Below are 17187 nucleotides of genomic sequence, written 5' to 3'. Positions count from 1 at the left end.
TTTGGGATACATTTCAAGTTTTTTTTTTTTTTTTTTGGCACACAATATTTTGTCAAGTTAAAGGTTAAATTAGACAAACTGGGCTGTTTTCCAAACAAACAGCACTTTGTATCTTTAAGCCCTGTTATAGAGATTATCACTGCCCAGATTTTGATTTTAAAAATCGTTTATTGTACTTTAGCATTAGGCCTCTGGGTCATCTCGCTCTGCCAAGTTTCAAGAGGGAGTCTCGCGCTTCAGCTAGGCCCGGTGAGGTTAGTTTAGCTTTTCATATTATTAGATTTTCCAGATGTTGGGAGGCCTCCCAGCAGGGGAATTTATCCCACTCCTGCAAAGCATTCAGTCATTGATGCGGGGATACTTCAGGAAGTTTCATATTTACACTGTCGTCGGACCTGGTTTACGCGGAAGTTTCATATTTACACTGTCGTCGGACCTGGTTTACGCGGTACCAGCCGGGGGGTGCATTTGGGTTCTTGGGAGGGAGCCTGGCAGAGACGGATGACTTAGATGAATCTAAAAAAGGCTTGTGTACACCCGGTTTGGGTGTATTTGCCTTATTGTCTGTGATGAGAACAGCAGCAGTGATACTATGAAGCCTGGTTGTCAAGTACACAGGTTGACACTATGTTGAATGTGTTATTACTGAGTTTTACTCTTAACTTTCTTATAGCAAGATTATACTGTGGGCTGAATTGTGTCAAGGCTAACAGGCTTTGTATGGAAGGAAATGAGTTCTGCAGGGACAGTACCTCAGTTATTAAAGTGAAAATTGGCCCTTTGCAGTACGTCATGTCTTGAGGTATTAGTGTGGCAGCGTGAATTAGCCTGTAATCTTTTCTAGATCCACACATTCCTACACAATGTACAGAGTGTTTTCTGAGATGACGCATACTTTAGAAGAGAGAGTAGAGAACCAACATGTGAGATGGTTGTAGTGTCAAATCAGTGATGGTTACACTGCTTTTTAAAAACATTACAGGTTGTGTGTTTATCTTATTAAATCAGTGCAGAGTGATGGTCAGTTCTAGGGTTAAGGAAGCCAGGGCTTCTCCACACTACTGAGAACAAGGCCAACTGAGTCGACTCGCATCATAAGAGGTTTTTCTCCTTCCCCTTCTTCTCAGTGTGTGAAGGAGTCTGAGCTTTCAGGTTACTGGTAGTTTGGGACAGTTGTTGAGTCCCTCTTTTGAAGCTGTGTGCCATGGTTGTGCAGTTTCCAAAACCAGACAGGGATCCCTCTGGTTTTGTGAATCAGCTGACATGGTATGCTGTTATGATCCTACTAAGAGATGCGCTGTACAATTGACATGTTTAAGGGGTAGATTTGGTGAGACAGAGCCAGCTGTGACTATTGCAGTCCGATCTGAGGATGCACAGAGTAGACCAGACCAGACTGGATAAAGGCGTTAAAAAAAAAAAACTTGGTTAATGCATTGTGCTCTTAGTCTGGGAATAGTGGAGGGACAACAAGCAGCAGACCTCACTTATGCTCATGTGTACTTGAGCTTTACAATTTTAGACTAACAAACCTACATTTCTTGTACTCAGTGAAAACACCTAGTTTCAGGACCATGCTTGTGGTGACTAGATCTTCCCCTCCTCCTCTTTCTAAATTGACTACACTGTTCCACACCCTAGTCGAGTATCTGAAAGCACCAGTCAGGGAGAAAGAAGCCACTGTGAGGGAAAGTGGGCGGGTAGACGGGCTATACTCTATGATGTTAGAGAAAAGTACATTGTACTTCCTGGTTGAAAAGTTGCAGTTTACCAAGCTGTTTCCTGTCCTGCCAGAGACTCTGAAATGGGACGCTGGGACCCAGAAGTTGTCGTGTTCAGCTGTGAAGAAGACAGACCCTCCTGTACCAGACCGTCATCGACAATGATTCCTCTGCACCACGAGTTGTTAATCTCTTCAGAAAAATCAGGTATCCACCTCGGTCCACTTCATTTAATGTTTGTCTGTGTAGTTAAGATTGAGTGACTTTTTTTTTCGACTCTGATGCCCAACCTTAGGAAACTGAAGCTGGGGAAAACAACCTGCTGCCGCAGACGGGACCATGAGGAGGCTGCTAAAGAGACGTCCACCCCAACCTCTTTGGTCGTGAGAGCTGAGACCAACTTGATGAGATCTTGAAGGAACTGTTTCAGCTGAAGCTCAGTCAGCTTTACCTGAGTCCACCTCCACCTTGGATGAGATGACTTCAGCTACTGAACTCTAACCTTTCCTCTGGAGTAGTGTGTTCCTTGACACAATTGGAAGACTTTGTTTGAATTTTGGAACATTTTTCCATCATTAAATGGTGGAATTACCGAGGCAGGCTTAGGAGTTAGATTAATGAGTGATTCTCCATATGCATGAAGTTGTGCTATGATAAGTTGTAAGCCTGTCTTGAAATGCAGTGCTGTTTTCAAAACCATCACCGCCCAGATTTTAATAACTTTATTTTACTGTAACTGAAATAAATGGGTTGTGAAAACTACAGATATGAAGCTAAAGCATGTTTCTGCAGACTGTTTGTTATTGGTGGAAGATGGGCAGGGTTAGATTCTGAGTCAAAAGTAGTTCAAGATTCTTCTCTTCAGCACCAAGGACAGCGCACGTTGTTTCACTTTAAGTTCCTTATTTCTTTTGCTGATAGAAAGTGACCAAACAAAAATCCAGCATGTTAGTTTTGCTTTCATGAGAACAAACATAACATTCAGTATCCTGTGCTAACTTACATGTAACATCTGGTGAAGTCGTAGCAGTAATACATAAAGTTGGATTTACTGCACTAAACATTTTTAAATGTAAGCGGCTGTGGGCTCATTCCACTTCTTTGGCCATGTGTAACATTACTGACCTCTATAGAAAGTCTCCAAGCTACCTTCAAAAATCTGGTAGTGTTTGTTAGAAACAAGCATGAATCATGAAACTAATCATTTCTTGTTAACATCTGGTATATTTTCCTTAAGTATAAATATGTGGTTATTAAATATATTCTTTAACATTAGGTTCCTGCTTCTTTGTCATTGGTTTAAGATTGTTTTACTGCCACAATGTATACTTGTATTTCCATAAATTATACATTTATTATTGAGGTCATAGTTAAAGGTGGTGGTGTACTATTCAGAGGTGTTTCTAATATTCTGATTTTCCATGATAAGAATGACAGGAGTGATGACAATGAAAACTACCCACTCACCCCAGCCGGTCGAGACAGAAGGCCGCCCACCTTGAGTCGGGGTCTGTCGGAGGTTTCTTCCTATGCAGGTTTCTTCCTGTAAAGCTAAAGGGAGTTTTTCCTCTCCACTGTCGCCAAGTGCTTGCTCAAGGGGGATTTGTTGGGGTTTTTTTTTCTTTCTTTTTCTGTAGTGATGGTAAGATCTAGACTTTACTATGTAGTGTACTGAGATCACTTGTGATATGGTGCTATACAAATGAATTGACTTGTACGGTGAAGTGTACAGGTTGACACCATGTAGAATTACTTTTCCAGCCACAGCTGTTGCCTTTGCAGAGGCATAGAAATGTAAACTACTGTCAAAGAAGCATCAGACTGAAATAAATGTATACTGAAAACTACATGAAACGGAAGCTTGTTTCTGCAGATGTTTATTGATGGATGGGGTCAATGCCGAGGTCAGTGTTTCAGATTCTGAAGTCAAGTTGTTCAGGGTTCTTCTCTTCAGCACCAATTACAGCGCACGCTGTTTGACTTTATAAGCTTGTGTCTTTTAAGTGACCAAAGTCCCTTCAAAAATCCAGCTGGTTAATTTTGCTTTTATATAAACAATGTTCAATATACTGTATAACTCAGGCTGCACTAACTTAAACATAACCTTGACCTCTATACAAAGTTCCCAAGCTCCTTCAAAAAAATCTGGTAGTGCATGTCTGTTAGAAACAAACTCCTGGCTTTAAGTAGAAACATCAGGTTCTTGCTGCTTTGTCTAAGATTGATTTTCAGCCACAATGTATGCTTGTATTTCCATATAGCCATCATAGACTGATAGAGTATGTTCATTTTACCTATGTTTTTAAAAAACCATGGAGCTACCAATGTGCAGAGCTTCTGATGGTATCCCCAGGATTCATCAGTTTTAACACCACTCTTTGAGCTTTAAAGTAACCATTAAATTCAAAGTTTTTTCAGTTTCCAGGCATTACAAGTTACAGTTCTTAACCACGGCAACATTGCATTCTCAGGAGATTTGTTCAGCTGTGCAGTATAAGCAGGATGAAGGTTGCTGCTGGAGATGAAGCATCCCACTTCCCTGCATCTGCCAATGTGTCCCTGCCCACCCTTCCTTTTATCCTGTTGGCTGCACTTTCTCTTTTGGTTCTGGGCTCATGTGATTTCACAGAAAAGGGTTGACAGTAAACTGCATCATGAAACCCACCTCAGATACTTAAATGTACATGTAGTTTTTGTAACTAAGTCCAAATTAATCCATGAATAAATGCCACAAAGCAAATGTAATTTTTCATGTTCTCACCAGACTAACCTTCATACTTGCATGGGTTTAGAGCTTTTTTTTTTTTACTTTTCTGTTGCAAAAAGACCATTATCATTGACCTGTTATAAACCACCATAGCCCAGTTGCATATATTGGGAGAGAGCCTACCTTTTGTGTCTAACCTTTGGAATTCTATACTAATTGACTTGTGTATGTTCAGATGGTCCTCACATATCCCTTGATACTTTCTCATCTGGCAGTATGTTTAATTTCACTATTTGAGAATCATGGTAAAATGATTCAAGTGGGAATGAATGAAAACTGGTGCAGGAAAGGTGTGCCATATTTGCCCTTTACCCAAATCAAATCAGTATTTATGAAACAGCCCTTGTCCTACCAGTTACTCATGAGACTTTGCAAGTACTGTCATGGATGAGAGTAGGCCTGCCTACCAAGCACAAGCCCAGGGGTCCAAGAAGTCAATCATATGACTACAAAAAGCCACAAAATGAGAAAAATCAGATGCAAAACAATAGGACATAACATGACCAATAAGAGAAAAACACAAAACATCATAATGACTACAAAAATACAGTGGTGTGAAAAAGTGTTTGCCCCCTTACTGATTTCTTATCTTTTTGCATGTTTGTCACACTGTAATGTTTCAGATCGTCAAACAAATTTATTTATTAGTCAAAGATAACACAAGTAAACACATCATGCAGTTTTTAAGAGCTGAAAGTATGCTGAAGTAGAATTTTCCCATTCATTTGAATGGGGCAAGATTTTCAAAATAAAGCTAAATATTTCAAAAGTACAAAGTTCAGAAAACGTCTGAAGAGAAGCATGAATGTCCTTGAAGAGCTGAACATTTTAATAGCTGAAATTATGCTGAAGTAGGATTTTCAAAATAAAGCTAAATATTTCAAAAGTATGAAGTTTAGAAAACCTCTGAAGAGAAGCATGAATGTCCTTGAAGAGCTGAACATTTTCATAGCTGAAAGAGCTGAAAATATGATGTAGAATTTCCCCATTCATTTGAATGGGGCAAAACTTTCAAAATAAAGCTAAATATTTTTAAAGTATGAAGTTTACAAAACTTCTGAAGAGAAGCATGAATGTCTTTGAAGACCTGAAAATTTTGATAGCTGAAAGAGCTGAAAATATGCTGAAGTAGAATTTTCCCATTCATTTGAATGGGGCAAGATTTTCAAAATAAAGCTAAATATTTTAAAAGTATGAAGTTTAGTATACTTCTGAAGAGAAGCATGAATGTCCTTGAAGAGCTGAACATTTTGATAGCTGAAATAGCTAAAAGTAGGCTGAAGTAGGATTTTCACATTCATTTGAATGGGCAAAATTTTGCTGAAAGACACTAAATAGTTTAAAAAGTATAAAGGTTAGAAACAAGAAAAATAATAGCATAAATGTCCTTGAAAAGCTGAACATGAACGGTTTTCATAGCTGAAAGTAAAAAAATTATGTGCCAAAAAATGGATGGAAGAAACCAGAATAAAAATAATAATAAAGACCAGGATAACATAGTATGGATGCTGAATCAGCATCCATACAATAATAGTAATAATAAGAATAATAAAGACCAGGATAACATAGTATGGATGCTGAATCAGCATCCATACAATTATTGTTGTGGTTAAGAATTAAATCCCACAAAACACATGTATGAATAATTCATGTTTGATTTTTTCCTTTACTTTTTATAACAAAGCATACAACAGTAATGACAAAACAAAGAGCATAAAACATACATATAAATCCAAGAAAACCATTTAGTTCACTAACTGTAGGATAATATATATACTGTATGCAAGAACAGAGACTATATCATTCTGGGGGTGATGCATTACATAGAGCTTCACCTCCTTGCTGGGCAGCTTTATTTGGGCCTGTAGAAAATTTACTATCTTGTAGCACACGTAAAACTAGTTTGTGCCAGCAGTAAAAATTCTGGAAAAAAAGTCCCTTCCTCAAATATTCCCACAGTGTAGCTGGAAGTCAGAAGTGATGTTAAAGGGGAAAAAACAAACTTGGACGCCACATTCTACCAGTATGATATGAACACTGTGAAGAATGACTGAAGATATGTAGAGAATGACAAGGGAGTTGTAATATGAGGCAACTAAAACTTGGAAATGTCACTATTGATACATTATCTTTAGCAGTATCTGCTGTATCCATGGTAACCTAAATCACATCAGTTCAGGTTGGCAAATGTTCATGAGTGGTTCAATCCAGAGGCACCGTCTTCATCATCAGGTGGACAGGCAACAAAATCAGCCAACATAGTGGCCATGGCTTCATCATCCAGCTGAGGGACAAACAGAGAGACAACGTTTCAAACATGCTCTGTGAACTGTCATTAGAGATGTGTCTGAGGCTAATGGTGGCAAAATCTTTTCAGACTGGCGATTTATCAAGTGCTTCTACAACAACACTTTCAGGCCACTGTGTTTATTTTATATGCAACTATAGCAGGTTTCATATTCTGATGGCATGTTTTGGTTGAAGACAACCTAGGTGAGGTTAAAGTTGGGCTTAATATTTAATTAAAACATATTAATCAGTACCTCTTCACTGCTTTGGCTGATTTATGTACTGCATCAGGGCAGTCAGGCGAGGCTGTAGAACAGACGCTGCTTCGCTTGTCTGTGGTAAAGCTAACTTTGGTGCCTCACTTGACAGTGAGATTGCAGGCGAGTCCTCAGATGTGTTGTGTACTTGAGTAGGCATCTGCTTTTCTGCAGAGTTGGCAAACCGTTCACCTCGACACTGCTCTGGTGTCATTATTGTCTAATCAGCACAACTTTGCTCGCTACTATCCCACATTTTGTCCTTACAAACAATGTTACTAGTTTACTTTACTAAGACGTCAAAACAACTTATGAGTTGATAGTGAATTTTAAGAACGTCTTCTGTTGGACCACAAGGCAATTTACATCAAAAGGTCTTTTACACTTACTGACATAGCGTACATTGTTGGATTTCGAACAGGTCATTACAGTTAGAATTGGTTTGTTGATTTTTTTTTTTTTTACCACTTTCAAACGAATGTTCTGCCTCTTGTGCTTTCAAACGAATAAAAAGTGGCCACTGTTGGTATATGAATTCACACTGTCCACTCTGGAGGAGGATTAGCTGTCACTGCTGAAGCCCGAGCAGCATCGCCCTCTATGGCAGCTCAAATAAGCTAATACTTCCTATTAACAGCCTTGGTGAGGAATTCATGATTTGTCAAGGAAGGGTGGTGCTGCAATATAGAGAAACCAACGGCCCAAAAAGTCTCCCAGGCTGGCATTGAGGTGAGGACTGGAAGAAAGTGGAGGGCAAAGGAGGCAGATGACCAGGCAGAATCTCGGCTGTGCCACAGAATGCTGGTGGGATCTGTGGCAATTGGCCGAGCAAGACTAGACTGCAATCCAAAAATTCACATCAGTAAAGCTAAGGGCAAAGAAAGGCGGGGCCGAATCCTAAAGGAAGTGAGAGCCGAGGTCTAGGAGCTGCATGGTAAGCCAGATGGTGGGACTGCAGAAACAGGGAGCATGGTCCAGATGGGAACATGTGAAAGATTGGAAGATCTCATGGTCTGAGATGCTGAAGACAGAACCCAGTTTGCCAACATACTGTATGCATGAGGAAATCATTGAAATGTTTAAAAATAATGTTCCTCAAAGAAAGATGGGAAGAGACTTGGATCGGTCACCCTGTACAGTTCAGAACATACTTAAAAGATTTAAGGAATCTGGAGGGATTTCAGTGTGTAAAGGGCAAGGGTGCAAGCCTGAGCTGGATGACCATGCTCTCTGATCCCTCAGACGACACTGCATCAAGAATCGTTCCTCTTCTATAAGCGATATAACCACATAGACTCAGGATTACTTTGGCACACCTATGTCAGGCACTACAATACGTAGTTACATCCATAAATGCTGCTTAAAACTGTACCAAAAATAGGCCACTTAATCACTTGGTGTCCTCAGTCCCTAAACATCTTTTAAGTGTTGTGAAAAGGAACAGCAACATCACACCCTGGTAAATACTTTAGTGTCCAAACTTTTTTAGGAATGTGTTTCAGGCATCAGGACTGAAGTGAGTGTTTAATTTGAACAAAGAATAAAACTGATGAGGTATCGCATCAAATAATGTGCTGCTGTATTGTTTTGAATTTAATACAGGGCACAGATGATTTACAAATCACTATTTTCAGTTTTCATTTTGATTTTACACACCGTCCCAACTTTTTCTGATTTGGGGTTGTACACAGCAGTAGGAATTTTGTTTAAAACTACATATTCACACTTGTTGTGTATGTTCTTTTTAATCCAAAATACTAACATACCCACGACTTGTTTCTGTGTATTTTCCTTGGCCACTAGGTCAAGGCAAATTCTCTTAGAAAGCATTTTGTCACTTGCCCCTCTTATGCAACAGATAGAACTCCAGTCTATCAAACATGTTAGTCCACACTGAATCAGAGACATGCATGAGCACTGTGTCGCCCCTGGACCCTCTGTGTTTTACACTTCAAGTCTATTTCTTCTCTCTGGTGCATTTAAGGACAGAAAAACACCAAGCGATCGGCCTTCACTGGGCTGTCAGTGAGTGTCCGTCTGGGCTTGTCTTCCTGGTGTGTCCCACACCATTTGCACTAGTCGGCCTCCATTGGTGGCTTTTAGGCCAATTTTCATGTTGAACCAGCGTTAGTGGTTGGGCCTCGTCGGTGAGAGAGAGACCACTGGTTGGCTGCTGAGCTTAGCGAATCAGTGCAGGAGAAGAGAACTGTTTGGGAAAGCCCCCTCAGCCTGGCGCTGTAGTACCCATGATTTCACCCATTTAGTGCTGTTTCTCCTTGTTTTTCGCCTCCACAACCTCCTTTCTTCTTCACAATGAAAAGACCAAGGGCAGAGAACACCTGTGTCATTTGCAACGTCTTATCAGACATATTCTTGATTAGAAGCAGATATAAACAGCAGCTGCTTTGAATGAGAGGTGTTTTCGCTATAGCTTATACCTCTACATTCTAGCTCTTCTTCTATCCCTTTCTGAATGGTGAATACAGATACCGCCTACTGCTGGTAGGGGGAGTTATTTCTGTCACACAGGTGCAGAATGTACGTGCTAGTCGACTGCTGACTGTAGTGTGTGATTTGTGTTGGCCCAAGCAAAGCCGACGTGAGGCGATGCAGAGGTCAGCCTTCATGGCTGGTAGTTCTTTGATGTTGGCTTAGTGTGTCTCTGCCCTAACGAAGTGTCATCTCCACAGACTGTTTAGTCACTGTCCTGTTGACAGACAACTGTTCTTAACTACAGTGCCGGTGCACAGAGATGGTTTGAATGGATCAAACACTTGAATAGCTTATGTGCTTCTCAGGTCTCACTTTTCAAACTAGCTGGATTATAGGGTGTTTGATTGATGTATCGATCCAGATCTGTGAATTTGTTGCATGTGGCTTTAAGAGTTTTTCATTATTTCCTGAGTTTTCCCACTGTTACGTGCTTTTAATTGGTGTCCTGGCATCTGTGAGATAATTCCAAATATATTAGTGATTTTAAGATATTATTCAACATAATGATTAACATAAAATACTAATATGTGTAACGGTTTGGAAAATAGGTTTCTGAATAGTCCCCTGTACCTTCAATGAGTATGTCTTGCATGATCAATGGGATATGAATATGAAAACAAGTGAATCAGAATCAGCCATGAATTTTTACCTTTTTCTTCTCAGTGCTTTGTCCTGCTTTTTCCTCTATGGGTGCCTCCTCTCTCTTCCTCTTCACTCCTTTCCCCTCATCTCCATCACTCTCTCTTCCTCCTTCTCTCTCTGTCTCCTGCTGCTCTTCTTCCACTTTGTTGTTTTTCTCAGCATCTGTCTCCTCTTGCTCTGTCGTATTCAGAACGTTGAAGGTTTCAGAATCTGTAGCTGCTTCTTCTCGAACAACTGCTTGTTGCTCCTCGTGATGACTTGGTGGCTGATTATCACTCATATTGGCTTCCTTTTGAGGTTCAGCCTCAGGGTCCTATTGAGTTGAAGAGGGTTAGTTTAGGTGGAGGGCTCAGTTTCTTTATAACAATATAACAACACCAGCATGACTTATCAACTATTGGTTGAACAAAAACAATGATAATTGAGGAGGCCATAGAAATGATATATGAAGCAAGACAGAGATGTACCAATTGCAATTTTCTTGGCCATTCCGATTTCTTTTTAACCCTTGTGCCCTCCTTACATATACAATGCTCTTGATGCATTCATGGCAAAAATGTACACAAACAAAAATATGAGTATTAATTTTTCATATTTCAATATTTGCTCTTTTTTCATAAATCTATTAAACAACTTCAGACTTGCTCAAAACTACCAAACATTCAATCATTTTCAGGATTTTAACCCTTTAAATGCCAGTTATTAATTACAAAAAAAAAACTCTACCGAAAATGAATTATTTTCCATATAATAACTAGTAGGAGGATGGGGTTTTGGTGGTGAGTAGAGTCTTGGATATGTCAAAGACTTGCAACAAAATTGATTTGATTGCTTTAGTATTTTTTATATAGTGCCAGATACTCCCTGCTGACACATTCGTGGCCAAAAATGCCCCATTGACTTCCACTGTAACCACATTTTTTTAAATCTCACTCCCATTACAGTAGAAAACCATAAAACCATGCATTCATATAATGTTAGCATTTCATTTTGAAGAAAGGTAGTGATATTTGATATTTTTACCATATTTCACCAGATTCAACCTTTTCCCATTGTAGGCCAATACATTAAATTGTATTTTTGCCATATTACGGAACCGTGTGACTACCAGGGGGCCCCAAGAGTTTTGTGTGTGTGTGTGTGTGTGTGTGTGTCCTTTTCCTAACAAACAAAGCCCTTAATGACAAGGCTCCATCATATCTTAAAGACCTCTTAGAACTTTATCATCTCAACAGAGCACTTCGCTCTCACAGTGCAGGTTTACTTGTGGTTCTTAGAGTCCACAGAAGTAGAATGGGAGGCAGAGCCTTTAGCTATCAAGCTCCTCTCCTATGAAACCAGCTCCACGTCTCAGATCAGGAGACAGACACCCTCTCTACCTTTAAGATTAGACTTAAGACTTTCCTTTTTGATAAAGCTTATAGTTAGGGCTGGATCAGGTGACCCTGAGCCTTCCCTTAGTTATGCTGCTATAGGCCTAGGCTGCTGGGGGGCCCCATGATGTTCCACTTTTCTCTCCTCTCTTCCACTCCCTTTCCCTCCTCTCTTCTCTCTCTCTGTGCATCTATATGCCACCATTACACATCACTAACTGTGTGTCTCCTCTCTCCCATAGTGTGTCCTCTCTCTCTCTCTCCCTGTACCTTTCTGCAGGTTGCCCTGGCCCTGGAGCTCTATGTTTCTGATGAGCAGTCACCGGCCACATCAACCTGACCAGCGTTTGATTGTTTGTTGTGTCTTGTTGCTTTTCTTTCTTTTCTCTCTCCTCTATCCACTCAACCCAACCGGTCGAGGCAGATGGCCGCCCACCAAGAGCCGGGGTCTGTCGGAGGTTTCTTCTGTTAAAGGGAGTTTTTCCTCCCCAGTGTCACGAAGTGCTTGCTCAAGGGGGATTTGTTGGGTTTTCCTCTATAATAATAGTGATAATAGTAAGGTCTAGACCTTACCTTGTAAAGTGTCCTGAGCTGACTTGTGATTTAGCGCTATACAAATAAATTAGAATTGAACTTGAGCTGACTACTGTCTGGCTGCATGTAAAAGGACTCTGCTCCGTGTGGCCGTCTTCTTGCTCTCTTACTGAGCCCACAGGTCGCAACTTCTAGCAACAAGAACATTATTACCTACAAGTCATAAAGGCTCAAAGGGGAAGACCTGGCTTGTAACAACTATCGCAGCGCATTGAGTGCATGGGCAGGGTGCGTGCAAGTAGGAAGTTAGGTTGACAGACAGGTAGGCTGTCCAATGGTTTTGTTTGGGATCTGTAAAATGACTGGTCAGGCTTTTTTTAAGCCCTGCTGCTGCCACCGATGACAGATATTTTTCTTTATGTTGTCAGTACATTTAATGTATTAATTGCCATCAGGATGAAAAGAGAAATTCAAGATATGCAACACAAAATGCTTCTGAACAGAACCGCCAATCCTGCCTTTAACAGTGGTTTTGCATTTTCTTGCACATGGTGCATTTGTTGTGTTCATCAGGTTTCAATCAATAATGGAATGCGCTTAGGTCTCAAACTTGCAATACCCCATATTAAGGTTGATGAAAAAATGGAAACGACTGATGGAAGATGCTACATTATATCACATACAGTACAAGACAATGTGCTAGCTGAGTGTTCTCCAAAAAATTCTGACTGGGCTGCAAATTTTGTGAATGTTTTGATTCCATGTTAGTATGTTTTGCAGTTTTATTACATGGACTCACTTTCACAAAAACAAGTTACTGTGAGGTAATGCCAACTTAACGTTAAAATAAAGCATGATCAAAAAGTGTTTAAGACCTTCCAAAATTTGTATTCAAGACTTTTAAAGAATGGTGTATAATCTCCTGTAAAGCGCTTTGGCCAGTGTAACACACTGTGAGAAAGCGCTATATAAAATACAGTCCATTTACCATTTATTTAAGGAGTAGATTTCAGATTATTGAATTTTATACATTAAGACTTTTAAGGAAAGCCCTGTTCTTCCTTTTACCCTTCTTGTATGTCAGACTACTTTGACACTAAAGTCATCAGTATGCTTCAGAGGGTAGATGTTAAAAGTGTGGAAACTACCTGTTGATTGCGAGTGAATATGGATTCGTCTGAAGAGGCTGTCAACTCCATCTCATTGGTTCCTTGCTCCCATGAGCTCACCTCCTCCTGCACTACTCCTGCTCTAGCTTCTACCACCTCCTCCTCAGTCTCCTCTCTCTGCTCCAGTGCTCCTCCAGTGACACATAGGATCTGTGGCATCGTGGGGTCATCCATCCTTTCGCTTTCATCCTCTTCTCCCTGCCCCTCTTGTGCTTCCTCTAGGACTCCAATGCTCTCCACTTCCTGCACCGTCATCCTGTCCTCTCTGAACAGCTCTCTGTTGGTCTGGATCTCTTCAATCCCTCCTTCTGTCTCTCCTTCCACATTGAATCCAACCATCCCTCTTTCATCCACTGCTGCCTGGAGCACCTTCCCATCCTCTGTTCCTGCCTCTCCTGCCTTGTCCTCTGCTCCCTCAAGAGGAGGTATGTCACCATCCTCCTCCTCTTCCTCCTCCTCTTCTTCCTCCAGCTCTTCTCCCTCTTCTTCATCATATTCCTCATACTCCTCTCCATCATAAAACTCTTCATCAGCAAAATCGCTCACTTCCTCCTCCTCATCCTCCTCATCCATCCCTTCCTCCTCTTCCTCCAGCTCTTCATCATCCTCCATATCATCCTCCTCTTCCTCCTCCTCATCTGTGCTATTGATGTTGATGATGGCTGAATCTTCGTTGCTGGCAGGTGGTGGTTGGTGCTGGTGGAGGTGTCGTCCCTGCTGATTCTGCAGCTGGTGCATCTGGAGTGGCAGACCCATGGAGCTGGGCTGGCCTGTTGTGGAAGACTGCATCAGCATTTGCTGGAGCTGGGGTCTGCCAGGCAGTGAGTCCCCCAGACTGCCAGGTGTAACTGTGAGTGTGCTGGAGTTTAAAGGTGGGACCAGGGAGACCACTGAGGTGCTGGAAGGAGGGAAGGAGTTGATGGGAGTAGCGGAAGTGGTGAGAAGGGGGGCGGAAGTAACGAGGTTGTTGGAAAGGGAGACCCCATCTATTGTGGTTGTTGCTGCTGTGGTGGGCACTGTGGAAACAGATTCTCCTCCTTGTAGTGTGACTGTAGTGCCTCCTGGTACAACAGAGGCCATGGTCTGGGAGTTTGCTGAGGCTGCTGTGTCATCCTGCTGGTTTTCTATGTTGAGCATCCCTGGAGGAACAATAACCACGCTGTCATCTGAGTCACTGGCCAGAGAGATCTCCACATCCTCTGCTTCCTCTTTCTCATAGCGGACAAACACAGGTCTCTGTCCTTCTGGAGGACCAAGCCCAGTCGGGTCAGGCTGGTGGTGTGTGTGCGGGGACAGAATCATGTCTCCTGGGGTAGGGGCCTGACCTGGCAGACCAGGAACCAGGGAGAGGTGGTTCTCCAAAGAACCCAGCAGGGAAGTGGAACCCAGGCCAAGGGAGTGGCGAGTGGGGAAGGGTGGACCAGAGGCAGGGCCTCCTAGGAGGGTTGGTAAAGTGAGTCCAGGTGTAGGCCCCTGGGAGGAAGGGAGGGCTGGAGCGGTGGGGGTGGGTTTCAGGGTAAGGGGTGGTAAAGGGAGGGCGATGGAGGGAGTACGGGGGTGGAGTAGGGAGTTACAGATTGTCAGAGCCTCAGTACAGAATGTAGAGACCTGTGGAGGACAGAATCCCATTAGAATCTGTGACATGACTTGTACATATTTAAACATAATATGCAACTCTGGGGGTGTTACACATTTAGTCCATGGCTGCAAAAAGTGCAGCTGTGCTCAAGGAATCTTCTGTTTTTATGCCTTTGCGCTGATGATGGCAGGAGGCATTATGTTTTTTGGTTGTCTGTACAATTCTTGTGAATGCAATATGTCAAGAATGCCTTAAAAGAATTTCTTAAATTTGGTACAAGAGTCCACTTGGACTCCAGGATGAACTAATTAGATTTTGCTGGTCAGAGGTCAAAGTTCAAGGACATTATGACCTTGCATTCATTCACTTCTTGTGAATGCAATATATCAGGAACACCTTGAGGGAATTTCTTCAAATTTGTTTCACCTGGACTAAAAAATGAACTGATTAGATTTTGGTGGTCAAAGGTCAGTGACCTCACTTCTGTCCCTGAAGTTTATAAATTATTTGAATGGGGCCAAAATACATTTCGGATTTCCCTGAAGAACACAAACCCATCAAAGCTTTCAGATCCTTAGGAAGCAGTCAGCCAGTAGAACCTCAAGTCAGAACCAAAAAGGATGAAGCTGCTTTTAGCTACTATGCTGCATGTAGATGGAGCCAACTTCCTGATGACCTTACATGAGCCTCAACTCTGCCCCTTTCAAGTCTCAACTGAAACTGTTTTTCTTGTGCCATTTTGACTGGTTTCTGTACTGCACGTTCTGTACTTTCTGATTTTTGTTTCAGACCTTTCATTTTGTCTTTTCTTTTCATTTTTTCATTTTATCAATGGTTTATTTTCACTTTGTCTTAACCGATTTTATTCTTTGTTTTAATGTTACTTCTTTTTAATGGTGTTGCTGTTTTTCCTTGTCTCTGTACAGCACTTTGAACTGCCTCTGTGTATGAAATATGCAATAGAAATAAAGGGTTTATTGTCTTGCCTTAAGGGGATTTCTTCAGATTTGGCACAAATGTCCACTTGGATTGAATGATTTCACTAGTGAGAGCTAACTGGAAATTTAGCATGATGGAGAAGTACTGTTAATATGCATGACAAAAACAGCACTATGTGATAAAACCCTGCTTTATCACTTTAAAAGACCTGCTGTGATGGTTCAGTAGGTGTGCCAACACAAAGCAAAAACAATGTCATCTGGGAAAAGTTCTGTCTCAATTTATAGCAGAACTTAGGGACCCCAGTAGCCCAGTGGTTAAAGCATGCAACACATTTGCCTATTTCACTGCGAGAGACGTTTGTTACATGTCATACCCCTCTCTCTCTTTGTCTACACTGTTAAATTGTCAAAATCAAAAACTACAAGTGTAAAGTCAAATGTCTCAACAAACAATTGTTGCTGTGATCATTTCATAAGTTGTAAAATTTCACAAATCTTGTCTAATAGTATCATTTTATTGTCTAATAAACTCTCCAACTCGTGGGTCTGTTGCTCAAACTGACCAACAGGCCACAGAGTGCTCTCTGGCTCTCTGAGAGAGGTCACCTTGAGGTTGCCGTCAGTGAGGCCACTGCTGAGGATGGACACTGCACAGGTCAGAGGTGGGGGCCAACAGGGTGATGGGACCAGGACCAGAGCCAGCAATAACCTAAAAATCACACAAAAAAAACAAGGCAATCTTCATTTTCTCATCTTTGTTAGACCATACAATACCAGTCCAAGTTTTGGACACACTTACTGTACCTATTTAATTCAAAAAGAAAGTCTATCCAGACTTTTTGATTTGTTTTGTTAAAGTCAAACTAAATATTAATGAACATTTGGTGAACAGATGTGTAGAAAAATAAAATCATTCAGAAGAAAGGGTTAAATTCCAGCATAGTAACTGAATTCATAAATAAAAAAACAATAAAAAAACAATATTAAGAAAGATGTCTTGAAGGCAGTGTATGTTGCTCCAACATCTCTGTGTATTTTTCAGCATTAATGGAGCCGTCACAGAAGTGTAAGTTAACTTTGCCAAGGGCACTGACACAACCCCCGACCATGACAGACCCTGGCTTTTGGACTTGTTGCTGGTAACAGTCTGGATGGTCCTACTATTATCACTATTAGTATAGAGGAAAACCCAACAAATCCCCCTTGAGCAGCACTCGCCGACAGTAGGGGAGGAAAAACTCCCTTTAACAGAAGAAACCTCCGACAGACCCCGGCTCTTGACCGGTTGGTGTGAGTGGATAGAGGAGAGAGAAGAGAAAAGAAAAGCAACAAGACACAACAAACAAACACTGGGCAGGTTGATGTGGCCGGTGACTGCTCATCAGAAACATACAGCTCCAGAGCCAGGGCTACCTGTAGAAA

At 41.4% G+C, this 17187-nt stretch overlaps 1 protein-coding gene and 1 long non-coding RNA gene across 2 annotated transcripts in view; both read right to left on the bottom strand.

Annotated features, from left to right (window-relative positions):
• Positions 1-274: 274 nt before the first annotated feature.
• LOC109957255 (uncharacterized) lies at positions 275-1377 on the bottom strand. Its single transcript, XR_002274521.1, has 2 exons — positions 437-1377; positions 275-395 (listed from the first exon to the last, which is right to left on the bottom strand). It is a non-coding gene; the product is annotated as an uncharacterized LOC109957255 (long non-coding RNA).
• A 4764-nt stretch (positions 1378-6141) lies between these two features.
• pelp1 (proline, glutamate and leucine rich protein 1) overlaps positions 6142-17187 on the bottom strand; it is a 30601-nt gene continuing 19555 nt past the window's right edge. The window contains exons 16-19 of the mRNA XM_020594916.1: positions 16372-16474; positions 13225-14853; positions 10177-10482; positions 6142-6772 (exon numbers count right to left, since the gene is read on the bottom strand). Coding sequence (XP_020450572.1) covers positions 6680-6772; positions 10177-10482; positions 13225-14853; positions 16372-16474 — 2131 coding nt within the window. The 3' untranslated portion in view covers positions 6142-6679. The remainder of the gene's footprint in view (positions 6773-10176; positions 10483-13224; positions 14854-16371; positions 16475-17187) is intronic.

Source organism: Monopterus albus, unplaced genomic scaffold (genome assembly GCF_001952655.1).
Source record: "Monopterus albus unplaced genomic scaffold, M_albus_1.0 scaffold25.1, whole genome shotgun sequence".
Classification (NCBI taxonomy): domain Eukaryota; kingdom Metazoa; phylum Chordata; class Actinopteri; order Synbranchiformes; family Synbranchidae; genus Monopterus; species Monopterus albus.
Note: the sequence above shows the minus strand (reverse complement) of the source record. Positions and strands in the feature narration are given on the sequence as shown.